This window comes from Saccopteryx bilineata, chromosome 10, assembly GCF_036850765.1.
Source record: "Saccopteryx bilineata isolate mSacBil1 chromosome 10, mSacBil1_pri_phased_curated, whole genome shotgun sequence".
Classification (NCBI taxonomy): Eukaryota; Metazoa; Chordata; class Mammalia; order Chiroptera; family Emballonuridae; genus Saccopteryx; species Saccopteryx bilineata.
The window spans coordinates 5,869,666-5,890,343 of NC_089499.1; the positions used below are offsets into that span (position 1 = coordinate 5,869,666).

Sequence of the window (20,678 nt, forward strand, 5' to 3'; positions counted from 1 at the left end):
TAGATACATTTTATTCTGTGTAATACACATCTAGCTCATATATAAATAAACTAGAGGGTACAATAACAACACCTGAACCCTTGGCCCTGTGAAGAATGAGACACTTTACCATATTATAACCTAAAAGTTCAACTCGGAGAAGAGGTCTAACAACATCCAATGCCACCTGTAGCCTAAGAAAATTCTGTGATAGGTCCTTCGCCCTCACATGCCTGATACCATGCCTGTATTCCTCAGATGCTGTCAGGACAGGCTAGCCAGCCTCCTTACCTTTCCATCCAGACATCCCAGTGTCACAGAAGAGGCAGCGGGCAATAGCACCACGTGACCACTGCCAAAGGCCCTGCTGCCCCCCAATAAGTGCTACTGCTTTTCAGGCCTCTCGGATTCCCAAGAGGCAGTGAAGCAGCCAGGAAGGGGAGGACAACCAAGCAGAGTCCACTGTTCTGGAATCGCTTTCACTGTTGACACGCACCACTTGCTAGCCGTTGTATGAAGCACACCAAATACTATCCATTAGGTACACTAATTTCACAACCACTCTGAGGCAGGTACAATGGTTATCCCTCCGTTTTACAGACAAGGAAGCAGATTCAGAAGTTACAAAAAGGCTACGAAGTGATGAAGTAGAATTCTAAACCTTTCTGTAATCCTAACCCTGTATTGTCTGGAGGTGTAGGAAGTCATAAACCAAAGTTATAATCAAGATCACAAACTGAACTGCGTCTTTGTATAACCCCTGGGCTAGTTAATTAGAATTATACATACTCTGTTTCTTCAATAACTATCTATAATCAAGTTCCAAAAGGCCACAAAGACTGAAAATTAGCACTCTATACAATCCTATTTTTATAAAAAGGCATGCATTACCTAAAAATACAAGTTGAAAGAAGTATGACATCCAAGGTCAAGGTTAAACTATATAGACACATTTCCAATCTAGAAGAAATTAAGAACTAAATCATTTCAACCCACAGAAATGAACCGCAACATGTATATCAAAAATAATTATAAACAGTATTACGGGGACACATTGGAAGTTCCTTATAACACTGCCAAATGACGTGTTGGTTTTTCAAAATCAAGAAAATTAAACTGAATCCAGCTTAAAGCACCTCTTATAATCACAGGATAGAGTCTGAGATATGGCAAAGCCAGGGTACACCTGTCAGAGCTGAGGGTTTTGAAGCCACAGGCTAGATTTCCAGTGTGCTCTGACCATACTCCATGCCTGTGTCTGATGCCTCTCCTCTCTTTCTCTTGAGAGAATTTACGATTTGAAGGCTAAGGCAGGAGACACTCCTAGAGAGGCCCCGGTATCAGTCCCAGTCAGCAGGCTAAACGAGAAGTACTGCGGACAGAAATACATACACTCCTGGATAACACCTCATCCTTTTTTAGTCATATACCCAGGAAGCCGAGCCAGACTGGAGCTGCTGTTCATTTAAGACTATCTTACAGGTATTTAACTCATTGACTCTGGAGTCTAGAAGAATGAGAGCACACCAAGACACAGAGACATTAAGTGGTATGCCCAGGTTCCACAGTAGAAGGTGACAGAGCTGGGATATAGCTATAGCCCCAGGCAGTGCGCCTCCAGAGTCCTTATTTAATTACAGTACACTGCCTCATGCCTGGTCACGACTGGGCTACTGTATAGATAACCAGACTGCAAAATCAAATCACCAATCCTTCCAATTGTTTTTTTTTTTTTTAATTTTTATTTATTTACTTATTTACAGAGACAGAGAGGGAATCGGAGGGATAGACAGGGACAGACAGACAGGAATGGAGACAGATGAGAAGCATCAATGATTAGTTTTTCATTGCGCGTTGCGACTTCTTAGTTGTTCATTGATTGCTTTCTCATATGTGCCTTGACTGCGGGCCTTCAGCAGACTGAGTAACCCCTTGCTGGAGCCAGCGACCCTGGGTCCAAGCTGGTGAGCTTTTGCTCAAGCCAGATGAGCCCATGCTCAAGCTGGCGACCTCGGGGTCTCAAACCTGGGTCCTTCCACATCCCAGTCCAACGCTCTATCCACTGCGCCACCGCCTGGTCAGGCCCTTCCAATTGTTTTTAATTCTCCTGAATATCCCAACTCTCTAAACAGCAAGAATCTTCAATAACTGTTAATTACCAATTTTAGAATGCACCCCCCCCCCTGCCACCGGGGGCAATCAGGAGAAGGTACTGAGACTGAAAATTCCAGGAGGAATGACATGACTCTCTTCAGTGAAGTCGTTTTGAGGTGAGGGTTTAGGCAACTTTGCAGGAATTTCTAAAGATTTTGTTGTTCTTGTTACTTGGAATGCAGTTAAATACTGAAGTGTTTCATGCAGTGTTGCTACAAACTTGAGTGAGATTTTAACACTGGGTCTTTACCCATTTTTCCATCATGGCCTCACAGAAAATCAGTCAACAAAACTCTATCAAGGGGATAAGGCCCTAACCCAGTCATTTATTCTCTGAGGACATAGCAGTATTTATACTGCTAACAATAGTCTTCCCAGACCCCCAAGCAAGCTTTCCTTAGTGATCTCATTTGTATCACAATGACAGATCCCACCTAAGATGTGGCTTCCTTCACATACATACCATCAGACAACTTGGCCATCCTGGTATCCCCAAGAACTCAAACCTTCTTAACTTTGTTGACACAAAGACACTATTTCATAAAATTTCATGTACTCTATAACCTTTATGTTTCCACACCAGAAAAGGCCAGCATCTCATGAATTTTCACTTTGGGTGATAACAAAATCCTATTCCTTGCACTTTATGAAGTCAGCTGATTCTGTCATACAACCAAGTCCTCTTTAGCTATAGAAGGCCACTGATGCTAAGAAAGTTGAATAAAAATTCCAGTAAGAAGTTAATTCTTCTCCTAGGGTTATCTTTTATTTATTTTTCGACAGAGAGAGAGAGAGAGTCAGAGAAAGGAACAGATAGGGACAGACAGACAGGAAGGGAAAGAGATGAGAAGCATCAATTCTTCACTGCAGCTCCTTAAGTTGTTCAATAATTGCGTTCTCATATGTGCCTTGACCAGGGGGGCTACAGCAGAGTGAGTGACTTCTTGCTCAAGCCAGCGACCATAGGGTCATGTCTATGATCCCATGCTCAAGCCGGTAACCCCGCGCTTAAGCCAGATGAACCCGCGCTCAAGCCGGTGACCTCGGGGTTTCAAACCTGGGTCCTCCGCATCCCAGGCCGACGCTCTATCCACTGCGCCATTGCCTGGTCAGGCTCTTAGGGTTATCTTTTATAAGAGAATTTTAGTGACTGTTTGGCCAAATATGATTAGGTAACAAACATCACATCTGCAAATTTGAGAAAATAAAATGCTAATTCTTGCAGACCAAATGACAACAGTTTGAGAGACCAAACTCTCAGAACTGGACAACCACTGAAAGGGACTGAGTAACACAATGCTTCTTACTCCCCTCCAAAGTCCCAGTGCAACAGCTCAGCCAGCAAAAGGAGATAATATTCACCCTCTACCTCCAGGGACTTGGACAACAGAGAAAGCCAACCGTATATGAAACAGCTAGAAACAACCTTCCCAGCGGGGGTGGGACAAAGGCCCTGCCTCACAGTGACTGCTGGCTGTCCACGTCTTCCTCGACAGAGAAGGTGAAGGGAGGAGCCACCAGCCTTCTGTTAGAGATCACTTCTCCAGACAGACAGCCTCCTGAGTGATGCCCTGGGGAGTCCCCCTGGCTCCGTACTGACCAGAGTGTCTTAGAGTTTGATGCCTCCATGGAAGCACAGGCAAAGGGCTGGAGGGGCCTTAGTTACCATCTCGAACCTCATTAAGGCATATATAACCCATAATATTAGACAAAGGAAGCTGGCAGACCTATAAATATCAGTCAATAATAAATAAAAATGATTTCACATCAAGAGTTAAGGTAGCAGAATTATAAAAAAAAAACTCAACCCAAACCTCCTGAGAGGCATTCTCATACAGACTCTGCTCAGAGGCGGCCAGCAGAGGGTGACTCACAATCTGTACCAATCTGGTCTGGAGTAAAACCTGAGGGAAGGAGAGTGGATGAACAGACAGGGACATTCACTGCCCACAAACACTTGGTCTATGCACTCAAAGGAGTAGGGACTTCTTTCTTCAGTCTTATGTTTTACAGATTTTGAACTACTGTGTTCTTGGGAGATTGATCCACATCCATTTCTTTATAGAATATCCAGAGAGGAACATTTAATTTTCCCAGAATTATGACTGGAAATTACCTGATATGAAGAAAGGGGACAGGGAGGAGATGATTGTCTTATTTCAAATGCTTACGAGGTGCCAAGTGCTATGTAAAATGTCTGTATACATTATTCACCAAGAGTCACTACTCAAACGTAATGTCACTCCTCAAGAAGCTTCCCTCCCCCGCAAGCTGCTCCATCATGCATTCTCGCAACCCCGTTCGTGATCTCTGGTGTTCAGCACTACCATATGTTATTTCAAATTTGTCTATTTGCTTATGCCCTCACTAAAACAGGAGTTTTACAATTTCTCTTGTTTACTGCAGCATCCCCAGCATCCAGAAAGGCGCCTGGCACACAGCAGGCACCAGTGAATGTGTGCTCTCATCTAACCTGCACCAGAGCCCCATGGGGCACTGCTAACACAGGGAACTGGGATTGAGGGAACTTGCCAGAGACCACCCAGCAAGTCACATCTGACTGTACAGCCTACCCTCCTCTTTTCTATGGTACTTACAAATTTCCCTGCAGATCCCATCCTCAAAAAACTTTCCATCCAAATGATCTGCACACAGCCTGAGCTGCGGTAAAGGTTATTAAAGGGATGCTGCCGGGCTGTAAAGTCTACATGGTTCGGCGCGGCTGTGCAGCGGTGCTCGCAGCATGCCCCTGGTCCCGGGTCTGGGGGAAGAATAACAATCTCGGAAATGGAGTTGACTGAATAAGGATACGGCAATGTCTTATTAAGGAATAACTCTGAAAACTGAAAATTATATCACAAAAATTTAGAGTTGTTTGAGAGAATGCCCTATGGGATACATGAGTACCACATAATCTCTGTCACCTTTCTTAGTCTGAGATTATACGGTCCTAGAAGACAGAGCTGTCCTTACTTGCACTCTTGCACAATGCTTTATGGTACCCTATGCATGAGAAAGTCAGAAAATTCTGTTTCACACCTGGAAGTAGCTTGAGCCTGCTCCTGCTTTGTTCTGCTGTCCCATTCACTGAACAAGGATCATTCACCAGGGACCTGGAGTCCCTACGAGTGTTTCCAGATTGGGTGGGAAGGTTAGAGAAAAGATATTACTCGTATAATTGAATATTTTTCAGATGTGGCTCTAACAGAAACCCTGACTAAGAGTAAACCTTGCCTGACCAGGTGGTGTAGTGGATAAAGTGTCAGCCTACAATGCTGAGGACACAAGTTCAAAACCCCAAAGTTGTCTGACCAGACGGTGGCGCAGTGTATAGAGCGTCGGACTGGGATGCAGATGACCCAGGTTCCAGACCCTGAGGTCGCCAACTTGAGCGCGGGTTCACCTGCCTTGAGCAAAAGCTCACCAGCTTGGACCCAAGGTCGCTGCCTCGAGCAAGGGGTTACTCGGTCGGCTGAAGGCCCGCGGTCAAGGCACATATGAGAAAGCAAGCAATGAACAACTAAGGTCTCGCAAGGAAAAACTGATGATGATTGATGCTTCTCATCTCTCTCCATTCCTGTCTGTCCCTGTCTATCCCTCTCACTGACTCTCTCTCTATCCCTGTAAAAAACAAAACAAAACAAAAAAAACCCCAAGGTTGTTGACTTGACTGTGGGCTCATCCAGCTTGAGCATGGGATGACAGACATGACCCCGTGGTTGCTTGCTTGAACCCAAAGGTCACTGGTTTGAAGTCCAAGGTCATCGGCTTGAACAAGAGGTCACTGGCTTGGCTGGAGCCCCCCAGTCAAGGCACATATGAGAAACTAATCAATGAATAACTAAGGTGCCTCAACTATGAGTTGATACTTCTCATCTCTCTCATCTGTCTGTCCCTGTTTCTCTCTCTCTTGCCAAAAGAAAAAATGAATAAACCTTGTTTTTAGTTCTTATTTGTTTTTAAGTGAGAGGAGGGGAAATAGTGAGACAGACTCCCACATGTGCCCTGATTGGGTGCCTGGGGCCGACACTCAGACCAATTGAGTCACTGGCTATGAGAGGTGAAGAGAGAGAGAAGGGGAGAAGAAGGGGAAGAGAAGCCGACAGTCATTCTCATGTGTACCCTGACCACAGATTGAACCTGGGATGTTTATATGCCAGGCTGACGCTCTATCCACTGAGTCAACTGGCCAGGGCCTAAACCAGGGGTCCCCAAACTACAGCCCACGGGCCACATGCGGCCCCCTGAGGCCATCTATCCGGCCCCCGCCGCACTTCCAGAAGCGGCACCTCTTTCATTGGTGGTCAGTGAAAGGAGCATAGTTCCTATTGAAATACTGGTCAGTTTGTTGTTTAAATTTACTTGGTCTTTATTTTAAATATTGTATTTGTTCCCATTTTGTTTTTGTTTTTTTACTTTAAAATAAGATATGTGCAGTGTGCATAGGGATTTATTCATAGTTTTTTTTTTATAGTCCGGCCCTCCAACGGTCTGAGGGACAGTGAACTGGCCCCCTGTGTAAAAAGTTTGGGGACCCCTGGCCTAAACCTTGTTTTTTATTTATTATTTATTTTTTTGTATTCTTCTGTAGTAAGAAGAAGGGAGGCAGACAGACAGACTCCTGCATGCGCCCAACCAGGATCCACCTAGCATGCCCACTATGGGGCCATGCTCTGCCCATCTGGGGCATTGCTCTGTTGTAACCAGAGCCATTCTAGCACCTGAAGCAGAGGCCATGGAGCCATCCTCAGCAGCGCCTGAGCCAACCTGCTCCAATGGAGCCCTGGCTGCAGGAAGGGAAGAGAGAGATAGAGATTAAGGAGAGGGGGAAGGGTGGAAAAGCAGACGGGTGCTCCTCATATGTGAGGCCAGGAATCGAATATGGGACTTCCACACGCCGGGCCAGACACTCTACCACTGAGCCAGCTGGCCAGGGTGGGCCTAAATCTTGTTTTTAAAGAAGGCTGTCCTAGTTCTATTTGGCACTACTCTTTAGGGAGCTGGATGCTTTAGACACGATTTTTTGTTGGGATGGAGAGAAGAGGTAGTTAAGGCACAATACTGCTTTTTTTTTCTATTTTTTTTTTTCAAGATTTTATTCATTTTAGAGAAGAGAGAGAGAGAGAGCAAGAGAGAGAAAGGGGAGGTGGAGAAGGAAGCATCAACTCCCATATATGTCTTGACCAGGCAAGCCCAGGGTTTTGAACTGGTGATCTCAGTGTTCCAGGTTGACGTTTTATCCACTGCGCCACCACAGGCCAGGCCTGCCTTATTTTTTTAGATCAATGATTACATAGCTCTGATAGAAATCAACACTCCACTAGGAGAAACACACAGTTGGGAGAATGGTACAAAAGAAATGGAGCCTACTCTGACTCCCCCATTTATGTTTCCACCAGTCACACTATTGCTTAGTACAGTGGCAGAGGACTTAAAGACTATTCACTGATAAGAACAAGATGATTATAAATTAAATGAGTGTTCTTATATTAAGACAGACTGTCAGAATGAAATAGATCATAAGCATACAGATTGGGACCTTCATTCTTCTCTTCTAATACTGGAAGGTAGCACAATTTCTGACACATAATCAGTGTCTGTTAAATGACTGATTCCATGATGGATATTGAACAGTCAACAAGAACTGTCAAGGGGATATGGTCCTATCCTGGTCATTCTCTGAGGATCTAGCAATATTTATACCACTAACAATGAAGATAGTAAGTCAAGTTTCCTCTAATTAGTGCCTCTCCCAAAAGATTTAGAGCATGTCCTCTCCATAAGGGAAGAACATTGAGCAAAGAAGGGGAAAAGTTCAGTGTAGTGTGCCATTCTGAACGGAACAAAGCTGATAAAAGGGCCTTCCATAAAAGAGGAAACGCTCTCAGGCAATATGACTCTTCTCCAGCAGAACCTTCTCTCAAGATTCCAGGTGCACAGTTAATAGGCAGTGGGGACATAAAAATCAAACTACATTGCTAAGCTTCTTTCTCCTATTTTACAGTTGGAGGAACTAAGACACCACTAAAAAAAAACAAAAACAAAAAACACCCACAAACCTTTCCCTAAGGAAACACCAGGACCTGAAGGATTCTATCTGTTTTATAATTCTTCCCAAAACTACCAAGCAGGGTTTAATTAAAAACCCAGAATACAGATCTAGGTGGCAAGCTGAAAACATCTAGGCGTTTCAAACATACATACAGATTCAGATTCACCAGCTTTGACTGAATGCCGCCAAGAACTTGAGTACGAAACTTCAGTTTGCAAAGAACAATTAATGCAATAAACAAAACAATCCATGCCTCTCTCCTCCCTGATGGCTCCCGTAAGAAAATAGCACATGCAGGCAGGACCCAGGTGCCACAGGAGCTGCCATCTACGGTCTTCACCCTACGTCTGGATGAGAATACTGACCCAGACCTCCTGTGCTAGGTAGTTCCTTGAGATCACAGACCCTCAAGGGTCCCCAAGGACCATCTTTGCATCAGGACCCCCATCTCAGTCACACTCATGGGGAAGCGCTCCAGATCAGTCACTTTTTTCCATCTACTGCCTTTGGAACACAGTCCAACTACAACTGGGCTCTGGTTTTTAAAAGACACTCTGAGCCATTAACTCTTCCAGAGGAACATTCCCAGCCTCTCTGAAAGCTTCTCCTCACAACAGCTTTTTGGTTGGTATGTGGTGTGCTTCAAATACAGGTTTCTGGTACCTTTCCGAAGTGTCATCATTTGAAACCCCCCCTCCCCATACATAAATAAATATCCTTCCAGCATCATTTGACCGAAGTATAAAGCAACCTGGTTGGCCTCCATGCATCCGATGGCATCTTCCAAGAGTGAAAACTCCACGCAGACATAGCCATAGTCGTAACCTGGGGACAGCATTTAAATACAGACGGGAGTGGTGTTAGTGCCTTGCAAACACAAAAGACACTTAAATCCCCTGTTTCTGAATCCCTTAAACACAGCCCTCCCAGCTAGCCCCTCCCTCCCCTAAACTAGACAAAGCTACTATCCCCCAAAAAAACAAAGTACTCAAGGAAAGTCTGGATGTTTCTGGACTTTGAGAGTCATTCCAAAAATGACTTTTTCTATTAACCATGAAGATCCTCTGCCCTCTTTAGCACTGATGATCTGGAGAGGGTAATCCCACTGAAAGTTCAAGTGGGAACCCAAAACATTTAAACCACAGGCTGAATCTTCTGAAAAAACAAAGTCAACAAAAATAGAAAAGTATCTAGAAAAAGAAAGAATCCCAAGAGAGGAAACAGAAGAAATTATCCCAAAGCTATGCTAATAGTCACCACTTTTCAAGCAGAAACCACCTTCAAAGACAGAAGTGCTGACAGACTGGGGCAACTATTCTGTTTGGGTACCACAGGAGGCTTCTGGTTGGCAGGGGACAGACCCTTTCAGGTCTCCTTTTTTCCTTGTTTCAACTCAAGTCATAAACCAGCTAAATCTTTACAAAAAGGAAGAAGGTGTAAAAGCAGAAATAAGTACAAAGAGCTGGGTCCAAGTTTATGCTCACGCACAAAGCCTGGCAGTGGGGTAGGCTGGGGGAGAGACAACTGTTGTTAGCAATCAACACACACTGAAGAATTGAACGTACCATTAGTTAGACGCCCTCTCCCCCCTCCTGATCAGTATCACCTGTGGCTCTAATGACCCATTAATTAGACTGCGAAGTCATGGGATTTACAAACTGCTGAACTCTAACCCCAACCTCCCCTATAACAGCCCTGCTATACCAGCATCTATCCACAAAAATACATTTGTTAATGCAACGCCCCACAAGGGGTTTCCACACTCCCTTCACTGCCTCACAGGACAGATACACTCATCTTTAGGAGCAACACTGTACAAATGGAACAGCAAGAAAAAGAAGCGATTTGTTCAGATGAGAAATAAAACCCAGACTGACCAGTGGTGGTGCAGTGAATAGTGTCAACCTGGGACGCTGAGGACCCAGGTTCAAAACCCTGAGGTTACCGGCTTGAGCCCAGGGGTCAGTGGCTTGGCTGGAGCCCCCCCTCAAGGCAAGTGTGAGAAGCAATCAATGAACAACTAAAGTGATGCAACTATAAGTTGATGCTTTTCATCTTCCTCCCTGCCTATTTGTCTGTCTCTCTCTCGCTAAAAAAAAAAAAAACAAGAACAAGAAGAAGAAATAAAAGTCAGGGGAAAAAATCCAACACAAAACCTAGGACAATTCTGAGCACAAAGTATATATAAAACTGTCATCATTGACTCAACGTATCAAGGGCCAGAAAACAAATAAAATATTAATTAAAATTTTAATTTAAAAGAAAAATCTTTTAAAATTTTAATTAAAATTTAAGTTAAAAAAAATTCCATTGCTAAGGCAATGGAAAATATAACCTAAAAAGTAGTTGAAAGTTGGCCCTGGCCAGCTGGCTCAGTGAATAGAGTCTCAGCCAGAGTGTGGCCATCCTGGGTTCAATCCTCGGTCAGGGCACACGAGAAGCAACCATCTGCTTTTCTTTCCTTCCCTCTCTTCTTCTATCTCTCTTCCCCTCTCATAGACAGTTGCTTGACTGGCTTGAGCGTCGGGCTTTGAGGATAGCTTGGTTGATTTGAGCATTGGCCCCAGACAGGGGTTGCCAGGTGGATCCTGGTCGGGGCATGTGCAGGAGTCTATCTCCCCTCCTCTCACTTAAAAAAAAAGTAGACCAACGTAGGTAAAATGGGTTGGATTCCTTGTCACATGGAATGAATGGCCTGCAATGTCATTATAATAGTAATAAAGCTATAACTTAAGATTTGTTAAATACTCCAAGTTTTCCCTGGCCGCATAGCTCCGTTAGAGCATCCTCCTGAAGTGCAGAGGTTTGCTGGTTCGATCCCTAGTCAGGGCACATACAGGAACAAACTGATGTTCCTATCTCTCCCTCTCTCTCTCATTAAAATCAATAAGTAAAAATGGAAAAATATACTCCAAGTTCTTTATGAAAGTTGTAACAACGGTTCAGGTTGATTCTTGCTTTGAATTTCAGGAAATGACCAGGAAGAATAAAGGAAAGCTGCTAGATAGCTCCAATTTTCTACTTGATTTCACAGCTTTGACCATAACCCCTGCAATTTCCATTTCAACTTACCACAAAAATCAGCCTCCTCTGATTAGTAACTATTTGAAGAAATAAAATTACTTTAGAGATATAATGTGTGTATTTGTACATATATTATTAACAAGAAAAATTGTTTTGTTATTTAATTCCTTTCAAAGTAGATTTGATAAAACTCAGTGCATATCTCCCACATAAAATATTCTGCACTGCCTGACCAGATGGTGGCGCAGTGGATAGAGCATCGGACCGGAACACAGAGGACTCACGTTCAAGACCCCAAGGTCACCCGCTTGAGCACAGGCTCATCTGGCTTGAGCGCGGGGTCATTGGCTTGAGCGTGGGATCATAGACATGAACCCATGGTTTCTGGCTTGAGCCCAAAGGTTACTGGCTTGAAGCCCAAGGTTGCTAGCTTGAGCCCAAGGTCGCTGACTTGAGCTAGGGGTCATTTGCTCTGCTGTAGACCCCCCCATCCCATCAAGGCACATATAAGAAAGCAATCAATTAACAGCTAAAAAGACTAAGGAGCTACAACGAGGAATTAATGCTTCTCATCTCTCTCCCTTCCCGTCTGTCTGTCCCAATCTGTTCCTCTCTCTGTCTGTCACACACAAAAATAAAATCATTCTGCAGTGTGTAAAGGGCTCTGTGTGTTCTTGGGAAACACTGTAGAACAGCAGGAGCAACTAAGGTGCCTTTTATCATCAAATATCTACTGCAAACACTCAAATGCATGTCCACAATCAGAAAAGGTAGCCACCGAACAAGCAGAGGTCCTCTCAAGTGGGTTGATAACAACTACATAACTCACTGAGGGAGTGTCCAGGAGTGTGGAAAGCAACCCACAGCTGCCAAAATGAAAACGGAAACTAAGACCAAATTGGCAAAGCCCTGAGTTTCCTTTCTTACAGAAGTAACTACTGTGGCCCAGAGAAGCACAAAGAACCTATAGACACACAGAGAAAAGGGGTTCATGACAGCCTGAGTGGTGGTGGTGCAGTGGATGGAGTGTCGACCTGGGACACTGAAGTCCCAAGTTTGAAACCCCAAGGTCACTAGCTTGAGCCCAAAGGTCGCAGGCTTGAGCAAGGGGTCAATGGTTCAGCTTGAGCCCCCCAGGTCAAGGCACAGATGAGAAGCAATAAATGAACTAAAGTGACAATGCTTCTCATCTCTCTCTTTAAAAAAAACACACACACACAAAAAGATTTCATAATCACATTCATACTTTGCTAAAAAACAAATATTTTGATACTAAAGTCACTGGGAAGGAAAAAATATGAACTACAGGAGACATTAAGAGTATCAAATATGCCTGACCAGGCGATAGCGCAGTGGATAGAGCATCGGACTGGGATGTGGAAGGACCCAGGTTTGAGACTCCGGGGTCACCAGCTTGAGCGCGGGCTCATCTGGCTTGAGCAAAGCTCACCAGCTTGGACCCAGGGTCGCTGGCTCAAGCAAGGGGTTACTCGGTCTGCTGAAGGCCCGCGGTCAAGGCACATATGAGAAAGTAATCAATGAACAACTAAGGTGTCGCAACGAAAAACTGATGATTGATGCTTCTCATCTCTCTCCGTTCCTGTCTGTCTGTCCTTATCTATCCCTCTCTCTGACTCTCTCTCTGTCCCTGTAAAAAGTAAAATAAAATCCAAATTAAAAAAAAAGAGAGCATCAAATATTATCTTTATACAGCAATCCTGCAATACTGTATGTTGACAATGTACTTCAGATCTTTATTTATTTGTTTGTTTGTTTTGAGAAGATAGAAAGGGAGCACTGGAGGGACAGACAGGGACAGACAACCGGAAGGGAGAGAGATTAGAAGCATCAACTTGTAGGTCCAGCACCTTAGTTGTTCATTGATTGCTTTCTCCCATGTGCCTTGACTGTGTGGCTGCAGATGAGCCAGGGACCCCTGACTCAAGCCAGTGACCTTGGGCTCAAGCCAGTGATCATGGGGTCATGTCTATGATCTCATGCTCAAGCTGGTGAGCTCATGCTCAAGCCAGTGACCTCAGGGTTTTGAAGCTGAGTCCTCAGCATCCCAGGCTGGAGCTCTATCCATTGAAGCCACCACCTGGTCAGGCTAATATTAAATTCACAAGCCTAATATTCTAATTTCTTCTACCCACAACTTTAGCTACCAAATAAGAATAGAAATTTAAGTTTAATTATATCTAAAACTTAAAAAGGAAAAATGTTTACAAAGGCACAATCTTGATCCCTGGCACTCTGTGTATCCAAGACTTATGGATGTATACCATAAGGATTTTCAGTAATTAACAAAACTGACGATGAAAGTAAGTAATATTTACATAGCCTTTGCTGGTGCAAGGCTATAAAAATGTTGCATACATTAATTGAATCCTCATAAGCCTACCATATGAAACAATTATTACTAACCTCATTTTACCCATGGGGAAGAAGGTAAAGAAAGAAGGGTAATTTGTTCAAAATCACCTCAATAGTTAAGTAGTAATATATGGCTTCAAAATCAGGCTGTTCAGATTCAAACTGATGCTATTAACCACTATACTGTATAGCTTCTCGGCTTCTCACCCTTAATAAGATTCTAGACCGATACAAGTCATTTGAATTCCAATCTCTCCAGTGCCCAATAATGGAATTCCACATGCTTGCACACAGATAAAACCATGTATATCGTTAAGAAATATTAAAATTTGCAGCACAAAAAATTCCTCTTACTATAAAATACTGATGTCAGAACCATTGTGAGTGGGCCTGAGTATGCATGTTAGAAAGTAATCACTCTCATGGGCTGATTTACACTGGCTATTAAAATTCTCCTGAAAATACAAAAACCTGCCTGGCCTATGGTGACGCAGTGGATGAAGTATCCATGTGGAATGCTGAGGTCACTGGTTTGAGGCCCTGAGCTTGCCCAGTCAAGGCACATATAAGAACTACTGGCCCTGGCCGGTTGGCTCAGTGGTAGAGTGTCGGCCTGGCATGCAGAAGTCCCGGGTTCAATTCCCGGCCAGGGCACACAGGAGAAGCGCCCATCTGCTTCTCCACTCCTCCCCCTCTCCTTCCTCTCTGTCTCTCTCTTCCCCTTCCACAGCCGAGGCTCCATTGGAGCAAGGATGGCCCGGGCGCTGGGGATGGCTCCTTGGCCTCTGCCCCAGGCGCCAGAGTGGCTCTGGTAGCAACAGAGCGACGCCCCGGAGGGGCAGAGCGTCACCCTCTGGTGGGCGTGCCGGGCGCATGTGGGAGTCTGTCTGACTGTTTCTCCCTATTTCTAGCTTCAGAAAAATACAAAAAAAAAAAAAAAAAAAGTAACTACTATGAGTTGATGCTGCCTGCTCTTCCCTTCTCTCTCTCTCTCTTCTTCTCTCTTTAAAATCAATAAATAAAAACTTTTAAAAAGAAAGAAGACAAAAACCCAAAAGTCTTATTGTGAAGATGGCTATAATAACAATATGGTAACATACTTGATATAGTATACTTAATATATTTTAAAAGCTTGCCTAACCTGTGATGGGGCAGTGGATAAAACGTTGACCTGGAATGCTGAGGTCGCTGGTTCAAAACCCCAGGCTTTCCTGGTCAAGACACATACAAGAAGCAACTACAATGAGTTAATGTGTCCTGCTCCTCTCACCCTCCTGCCTTTCTCTCTCTAAAAATCAGTACATAAAATCTTTTTAAAAAAGTACAACCAAATGCATACAAGATAAAATGCACTGTTTTAAGGTGTACAATTCAGTGCCATTAAGTATACACACCATGTTATGCAACCATCACCACCATCTAGTTCCAGAACATTTTTTCTCCACAAAAGAGAATCCCATACTCATTAAGCAGTCACTGCCCCTCTCCCTCTTCTCCAGCCCCTGACAACTACCAACTTCCTTCCTATCTCTATGGATTTGCCTATTCTGGACACATCATATAGATGGAACCACACAATATGAGGTCTTTCGTGTCTGGATTCTTCCACTGAGCTTGTCTTCAAGGTTCACCCCAGTTGTATCATGTACCTGTACTTCAGTTCTTTGTACGTCAGTGTGTGGCCTTTTGAGTCTACTTTGTTTCACTCGGCATGCCTATGTGAGTCATCCATGTTGGCACATGCATGAGTAGTTTCTTCATTTTTATCATTGAGTCCTATTCCATTGTGTTTATATATGAGTTTGCTTGTCCAGTCACAAGAAGACATTTCATTCCTGATACTTTTCCCAGGAATTTAACCCGATAATTTACAAGGAAGGAGATTACAATATATTTGAAAATGGCAAAAGAAAAACTCAAACATACATAACATATGTAGGTTCACCATCCTTTAAATGCAATGCCAAAATTAAAAAATCCTTTAAATATCAAGTTTTTTGGTAAATATTCAATTAAGTCATCAGGAGACAACTCCTGAGCTCCACGACACTAAGTCTCTTTATAGTTGTTTCAATCCACTTAGTGAGAGTACCACACATTTTGCTACAGATATATTATGTCTGTCTTACATCCCACTGAGAGAAATAATTCATGTATGATCTATGTATCACATTACCTTTCCATGTTCAGAAAAACTTATAAAATCATCTGGCCCTACAGATTTTGGACCAAAGTTGTGGCCACAGCTCTAAATGAGACAAAAATTCAATTGATAATTACTTGAGTCAGTGAACAGGGATTAATATCTCTGTTACAGACTGGCTCCCCACCACATCAACTCAAGGATGAACTCGACCTCAGAATACCCTCCTATAAACAATATCCATCCTGCACCGGTCTTCACAGCCCTAAAAACTACCATTTCTAAAATTACCTTTTCTACTAAAATTCACATACAATCTTCTTAAAAGTATGTAAGACAGCACTGCTCGGCCACCTAAACCACCCCTAATGCTCCTCACCTCAGAAGAGATCACAGCTGCTCTCAATATACATCACAGACACATTCATTCCACGCATACTGGGGACCTGTCAGTGTCAAGCAGAGCAACGGGGCGGACCAAGACCAACAAGGTTCCTGCTGTTGGGAAGCTAACTCTCTAGTTGGAGGACTAAGACACACAAAACCACTGAGAAAAATAACAGGGACAGGTCCTATGACAATAAACTAAGATATAATGAAACATGACTGAAGATTAATTTTAGATTGCAATGGTGAGGCAAGGCCTCTGAGAATTGAAACTAAAGCCAAAAACTAAACCCTAGAAGACAAGTGAGGATCGGAGGGAAGAGCAGAGTGAAGGCCTAGACGGAGAAAGAAGTCTGTCCTGGTCAAGGACCAGAGAAAAGGCTGGTGTCGTTGAAGCAGATTACGAGAAACAGAGAGCAGTACAGGATGAAGTCAGTCAGTCAAGGGCCAGCTCATGCAGGACAAGAAGATGGGAATTTCTTCCAAGTGAGACAGAAGGCCATTAGAAGATTTTAAGCATGGGAGTAATATGATCTAACTGGTATTTTCAAAAGTTCACTCTACTTGCCAAACAAAGATATTATACGGATAACATGGGACTAGTAATCCAATCCTTTCGTTTAAAAAAATCTTTAATACATATCTACATTAGTATATTTAATACATTATCACTTCATATATTAAAATGCTAAAAACGGACTGCATGTCTTGAAAGGCATTTTTTTAAACTAATGTACTGAATAATTTTACATGTGTATCAATGACTTTGGTTAGCCAATTATGATTTTAATGGCTACCACAGCCAGCAAATTTAAGAACTTCCTTTGTGGACCCTATACATTAATATAAGTTTTATTCTGCTAATAAATATGACAATATAAACAGAAAGTCAGAAAGTACTGAAGAAATGAAAAGTTTAAATTGCTGTTGCCTGACCAGGCGGTGGCGCAGTGGATAGAGCATCGGACTGGATGCAGAAGGACCCAGGTTCGAGACCCCAAGGTCACCAGCTTGAGCGCGGGCTTAACTGGCTTGAGCAAAAAAAAAAAAATCTCACCAGCTTGGACCCAAGGTCACTGGCTCGAGCAGGGGGTAACTCAGTCTGCTGAAGGCCCGTGGTCAAGGCACGTGTGAGAAAGCAATCAATGAACAACTAAGGTGTCACAATGAAAAGCTGGTGATTGATGCTTCTCATCTCTCTCTGTTCTGTCTATCCCTCTCTCTAACTCTCTTTCTGTCCCTGTAAAAAAATTTTTTTAAATAAATAAATAAATTGCTGTTAAACATCAAGACATATCTATTTTCCTAAATGTACCAATACTTAATGAAAGCAGTGCTCCAAAAAAGGTCAAAACTGAGGTTACTGTCCTACCCCAGTTAAAAAGCAACCATAATCTATAAACTCTAGTTTAGTTCCCAAAGATAACGGTAAATCAAGAAAGTATGTGTAAGACATGGGCAAAAAAAAAGAAAAAAAGCAAACAAACAAAAAAATAGTGAGTGTGCAAGAATAACAAAAGAACTCTGTCTTGTCTCCACAAATCCAGAGGTGCTTTTAAAGTAAAGAAATGATTAGCTTTCTGAGAAATAATGCTTCTGAGTTTGTTCTTAAATTAGAGAAAAAAATATTTATGGACTTAATGTAAGTTTATGTCAGCACCAAATTATTTCAAGAACAAAAATTAATTTTTTTGTGATTGTTTACCTCTGCAGAACCAACGTGAAAAAGCTATCTAATTAATACAAAAATTTTATTCCTTATTAAACTATATCCTCAAAAATATGACATGCTCTTACTTAAAGAGTTCTTTACCTTGGATTATGAAATCTAAATTCTATGAAAAGATTAATGCTCTACTTCCTTCAATTTAAAATTTTACAAAGTAGGTCACTTAAAGATTACCTTTATTTTTACACCATTTCATATTATGTAGTCCTAAAAATATTGGTGAATATCTTAAGTGCACGGCACTTCCCTTTTGACTACATTTCTTGTAGTAAAATCTGAAGAAACTGACAGAACTTGGTACTCTCAAATATTGCAGGGTATTCTGAAACATTTAATCTGCAGTTCAGACTACAGAACAGAGGTCAAAGAAAAAGTTCTTCTGAATCTATTTATAGATTTCAACAAGCCAGCTGTTGCAGGATTCTGTTCTCAAAGCAAGACTGAAAATTCAAGAAACTACCGATTTGTACAATTTTTCTTGGAAAATTGTAAATTTCATGCTGAAGCACTAAATGCAAACTTTTACATACAGTAAGTTTATTAAATCCTACTAGTCTCCATTGCAAACATTCCACCACCATGAAGAACATAAATAGCAAGATTAATGATTTAATTATACAAAATATATTCAGGGACAGATGCTGCAACACTCACTTTAAATCGCAAAGGCACTCAGATGAACAGGAACGTGCATCCTCATCGCCTGTGTGGACAAAACATCCACGAAGAACCACAGCTAAGGCTAAAGCTGGCTGTTACTTGAAGGCACCAACAGGGGGCTTCTGAAAATCTTAACTGTGGTTTCTTAAAATTCTTCTGAGTAGCACACAACGGACCCTTCCTAACCCAAGGCCACAGGCACAACAAGAAACTCACCTGTGTTACACTCCTTCAACTGCAAGTCCTTTACGGGCATGTCATCAGGAGTCCGAAAGGCATTAAGAATCTGCAAGAATATGGTATTTTACAGTAACGTTACAAACATAATCAAATACTGAATATTATATTTTCCCCACTGGTTTTTTACTCCACAGAATTTAAAGCTATGATTACTTTATAAATGCAAAATAGCTTCATAAAGGAAAAAATTTAGTCGGCATAATTTAAAGCTATAACTACAAATGCACTTTGGCATTCAAAAACTATTGAATAAATGGAACATAATTATCCAAAAGTCCCCAATTATATAGAAAAGGCAGAAGAGCATAGCTGTCACAAGCTTGAACTCAAGTTCTGACATCAGGGCGCCTGCATTCTGGGCCCCTCCTGCTCACCTGCTGTGTAACCTTTGAGTGCCTGGCTTCTCATCTATTCACAGAAGATGATATATATACACTAAACTTACTCCAGCCCAGAGCCATGGCACTCAACTCTCCCAGCCTGCTGCTCAGTTCTTCCCCGCACCATCTGGACTGTTCTCTCACTGCGTGCAGTGCTGGGCTCAAATGTCACTTCCTCAGTGTTGGCCTGCTCTAACTACCTGATCTAAAACTGTCCCTAACCCAGTGATGCTCTAAAGTTTTACCTCAGTTTTCTTCAGAGCATTTATCACTGCCTGAAATTGTGATCTGCCTTGTGCTTACTTTTTCATTATCCATGGAAGCAGTGACGATAACACTCTCTGCTGTATTACTCAAACCTAAAACAGTGCCTGGCATGCAGCAGTGCTTAATATTTGAAGTGAATGGATTAAGAGTGCCTATTCATAGTATACTGTAATATTTAAATGAGCGAATGCTTGTAAGTATCATGTAAGGCCTGGCACAGGATAAGCACTGTTTGCTTTTGTTGTAATATTCTGACCAAATTCTTCCATGTGTTCAGCCATAATTTAGTCAAGTCAGTCCTTTAACACTGAGGAGTTTGGAGGTTCCCAATTTTTACTACTGTAAATAAACTGCATCTTTATGTATGTAGTTCAATCAGCCCTTTTGGATTATGCCCTAATGTAGGATTACCAGGTCTGAGGACAGCAATCACTTGTCATAATTTTTTTTTTTTTCATTTTTCCGAAGCTGGAAACAGGGAGGCAGTCAGACAGACTCCCGCATGCGCCCGACCGGGATCCACCCCGCACGCTCACCAGGGGGCAATGCTCTGCCCCTCTGGGGCGTCGCTCTGTTGCATCCAGAGCCACTTTAGTGCCTGAGGCAGAGGCCACAGAGCCATCCTCAGCGCACGGGCCATCTTTGCTCCAGTGGAGCCTTGGCTGCGGGAGGGGAAGAGAGAGACAGAGAGGCGAGTACCTTGGCGAGTACATGCATAACCAGTGAAATCAGAATAAGTGCTATCATGGTACCAACTTCCTGGTTTAGCTATTGTATCTGCTATAGTAATACGAGGTGTGAACAATGCCAGGAGCTGGGTGAAGAATACCCAAGGCTTTCCTGTATGTTTCTTTACACCTTCCTGGGGATCTGTAATTTTTCCAAATAAAAGTTAAAAATTTTTTTTAACTGATCAAAAAAGAAAAAAAAAAAAGAGAGGAAAAAAAAGAAAAGAAAACGACACTTACTTCTTCTTTCGTGGCATTTTCAGGCACCCCACATAATTGAATAAGCTTGCTTGGTTTCTCTTCACTTGGGCCAGTCCTATAATCTTGATCCTTGAACCCAGAATAAAAAATTATTTCAGAAATAAATATGTTAGTGCAAAATAAAACAACATAAAATACAGGTAACTCAGGATCAAAAATCAATGTGATTGACTTGCATCATATGAAGTTATAAAAAACTAATCTCTTTTTCTGAGATCTAAAATTTGATCTCAAATCATTAGAATACAAATGTGCTAAGACTTAAAAACAACAACTAAAATATTCTTGAAACTACAGTTTT

The 20,678-nt window shown here is 42.4% G+C and overlaps 1 protein-coding gene across 11 annotated transcripts in view; it reads right to left on the reverse strand.

Annotated features, from left to right (window-relative positions):
• Nucleotides 1-20,678, reverse strand: part of RBM6 (RNA binding motif protein 6) — a 104,158-nt gene that overhangs the window by 51,161 nt on the left and 32,319 nt on the right. For 10 of the 11 annotated variants that reach the window (XM_066245334.1, XM_066245341.1, XM_066245338.1 and 7 more), the window contains 3 exons: nt 20,357-20,446; nt 18,718-18,787; nt 8,937-9,010 (listed from right to left, as the gene is read on the reverse strand). The exons of the other annotated variant lie outside the window; for it this stretch is intronic. In XM_066245334.1, the coding sequence (XP_066101431.1) occupies nt 8,937-9,010; nt 18,718-18,787; nt 20,357-20,446 (234 nt within the window). The remainder of the gene's footprint in view (nt 1-8,936; nt 9,011-18,717; nt 18,788-20,356; nt 20,447-20,678) is intronic. 11 annotated transcript variants of the gene reach the window in all.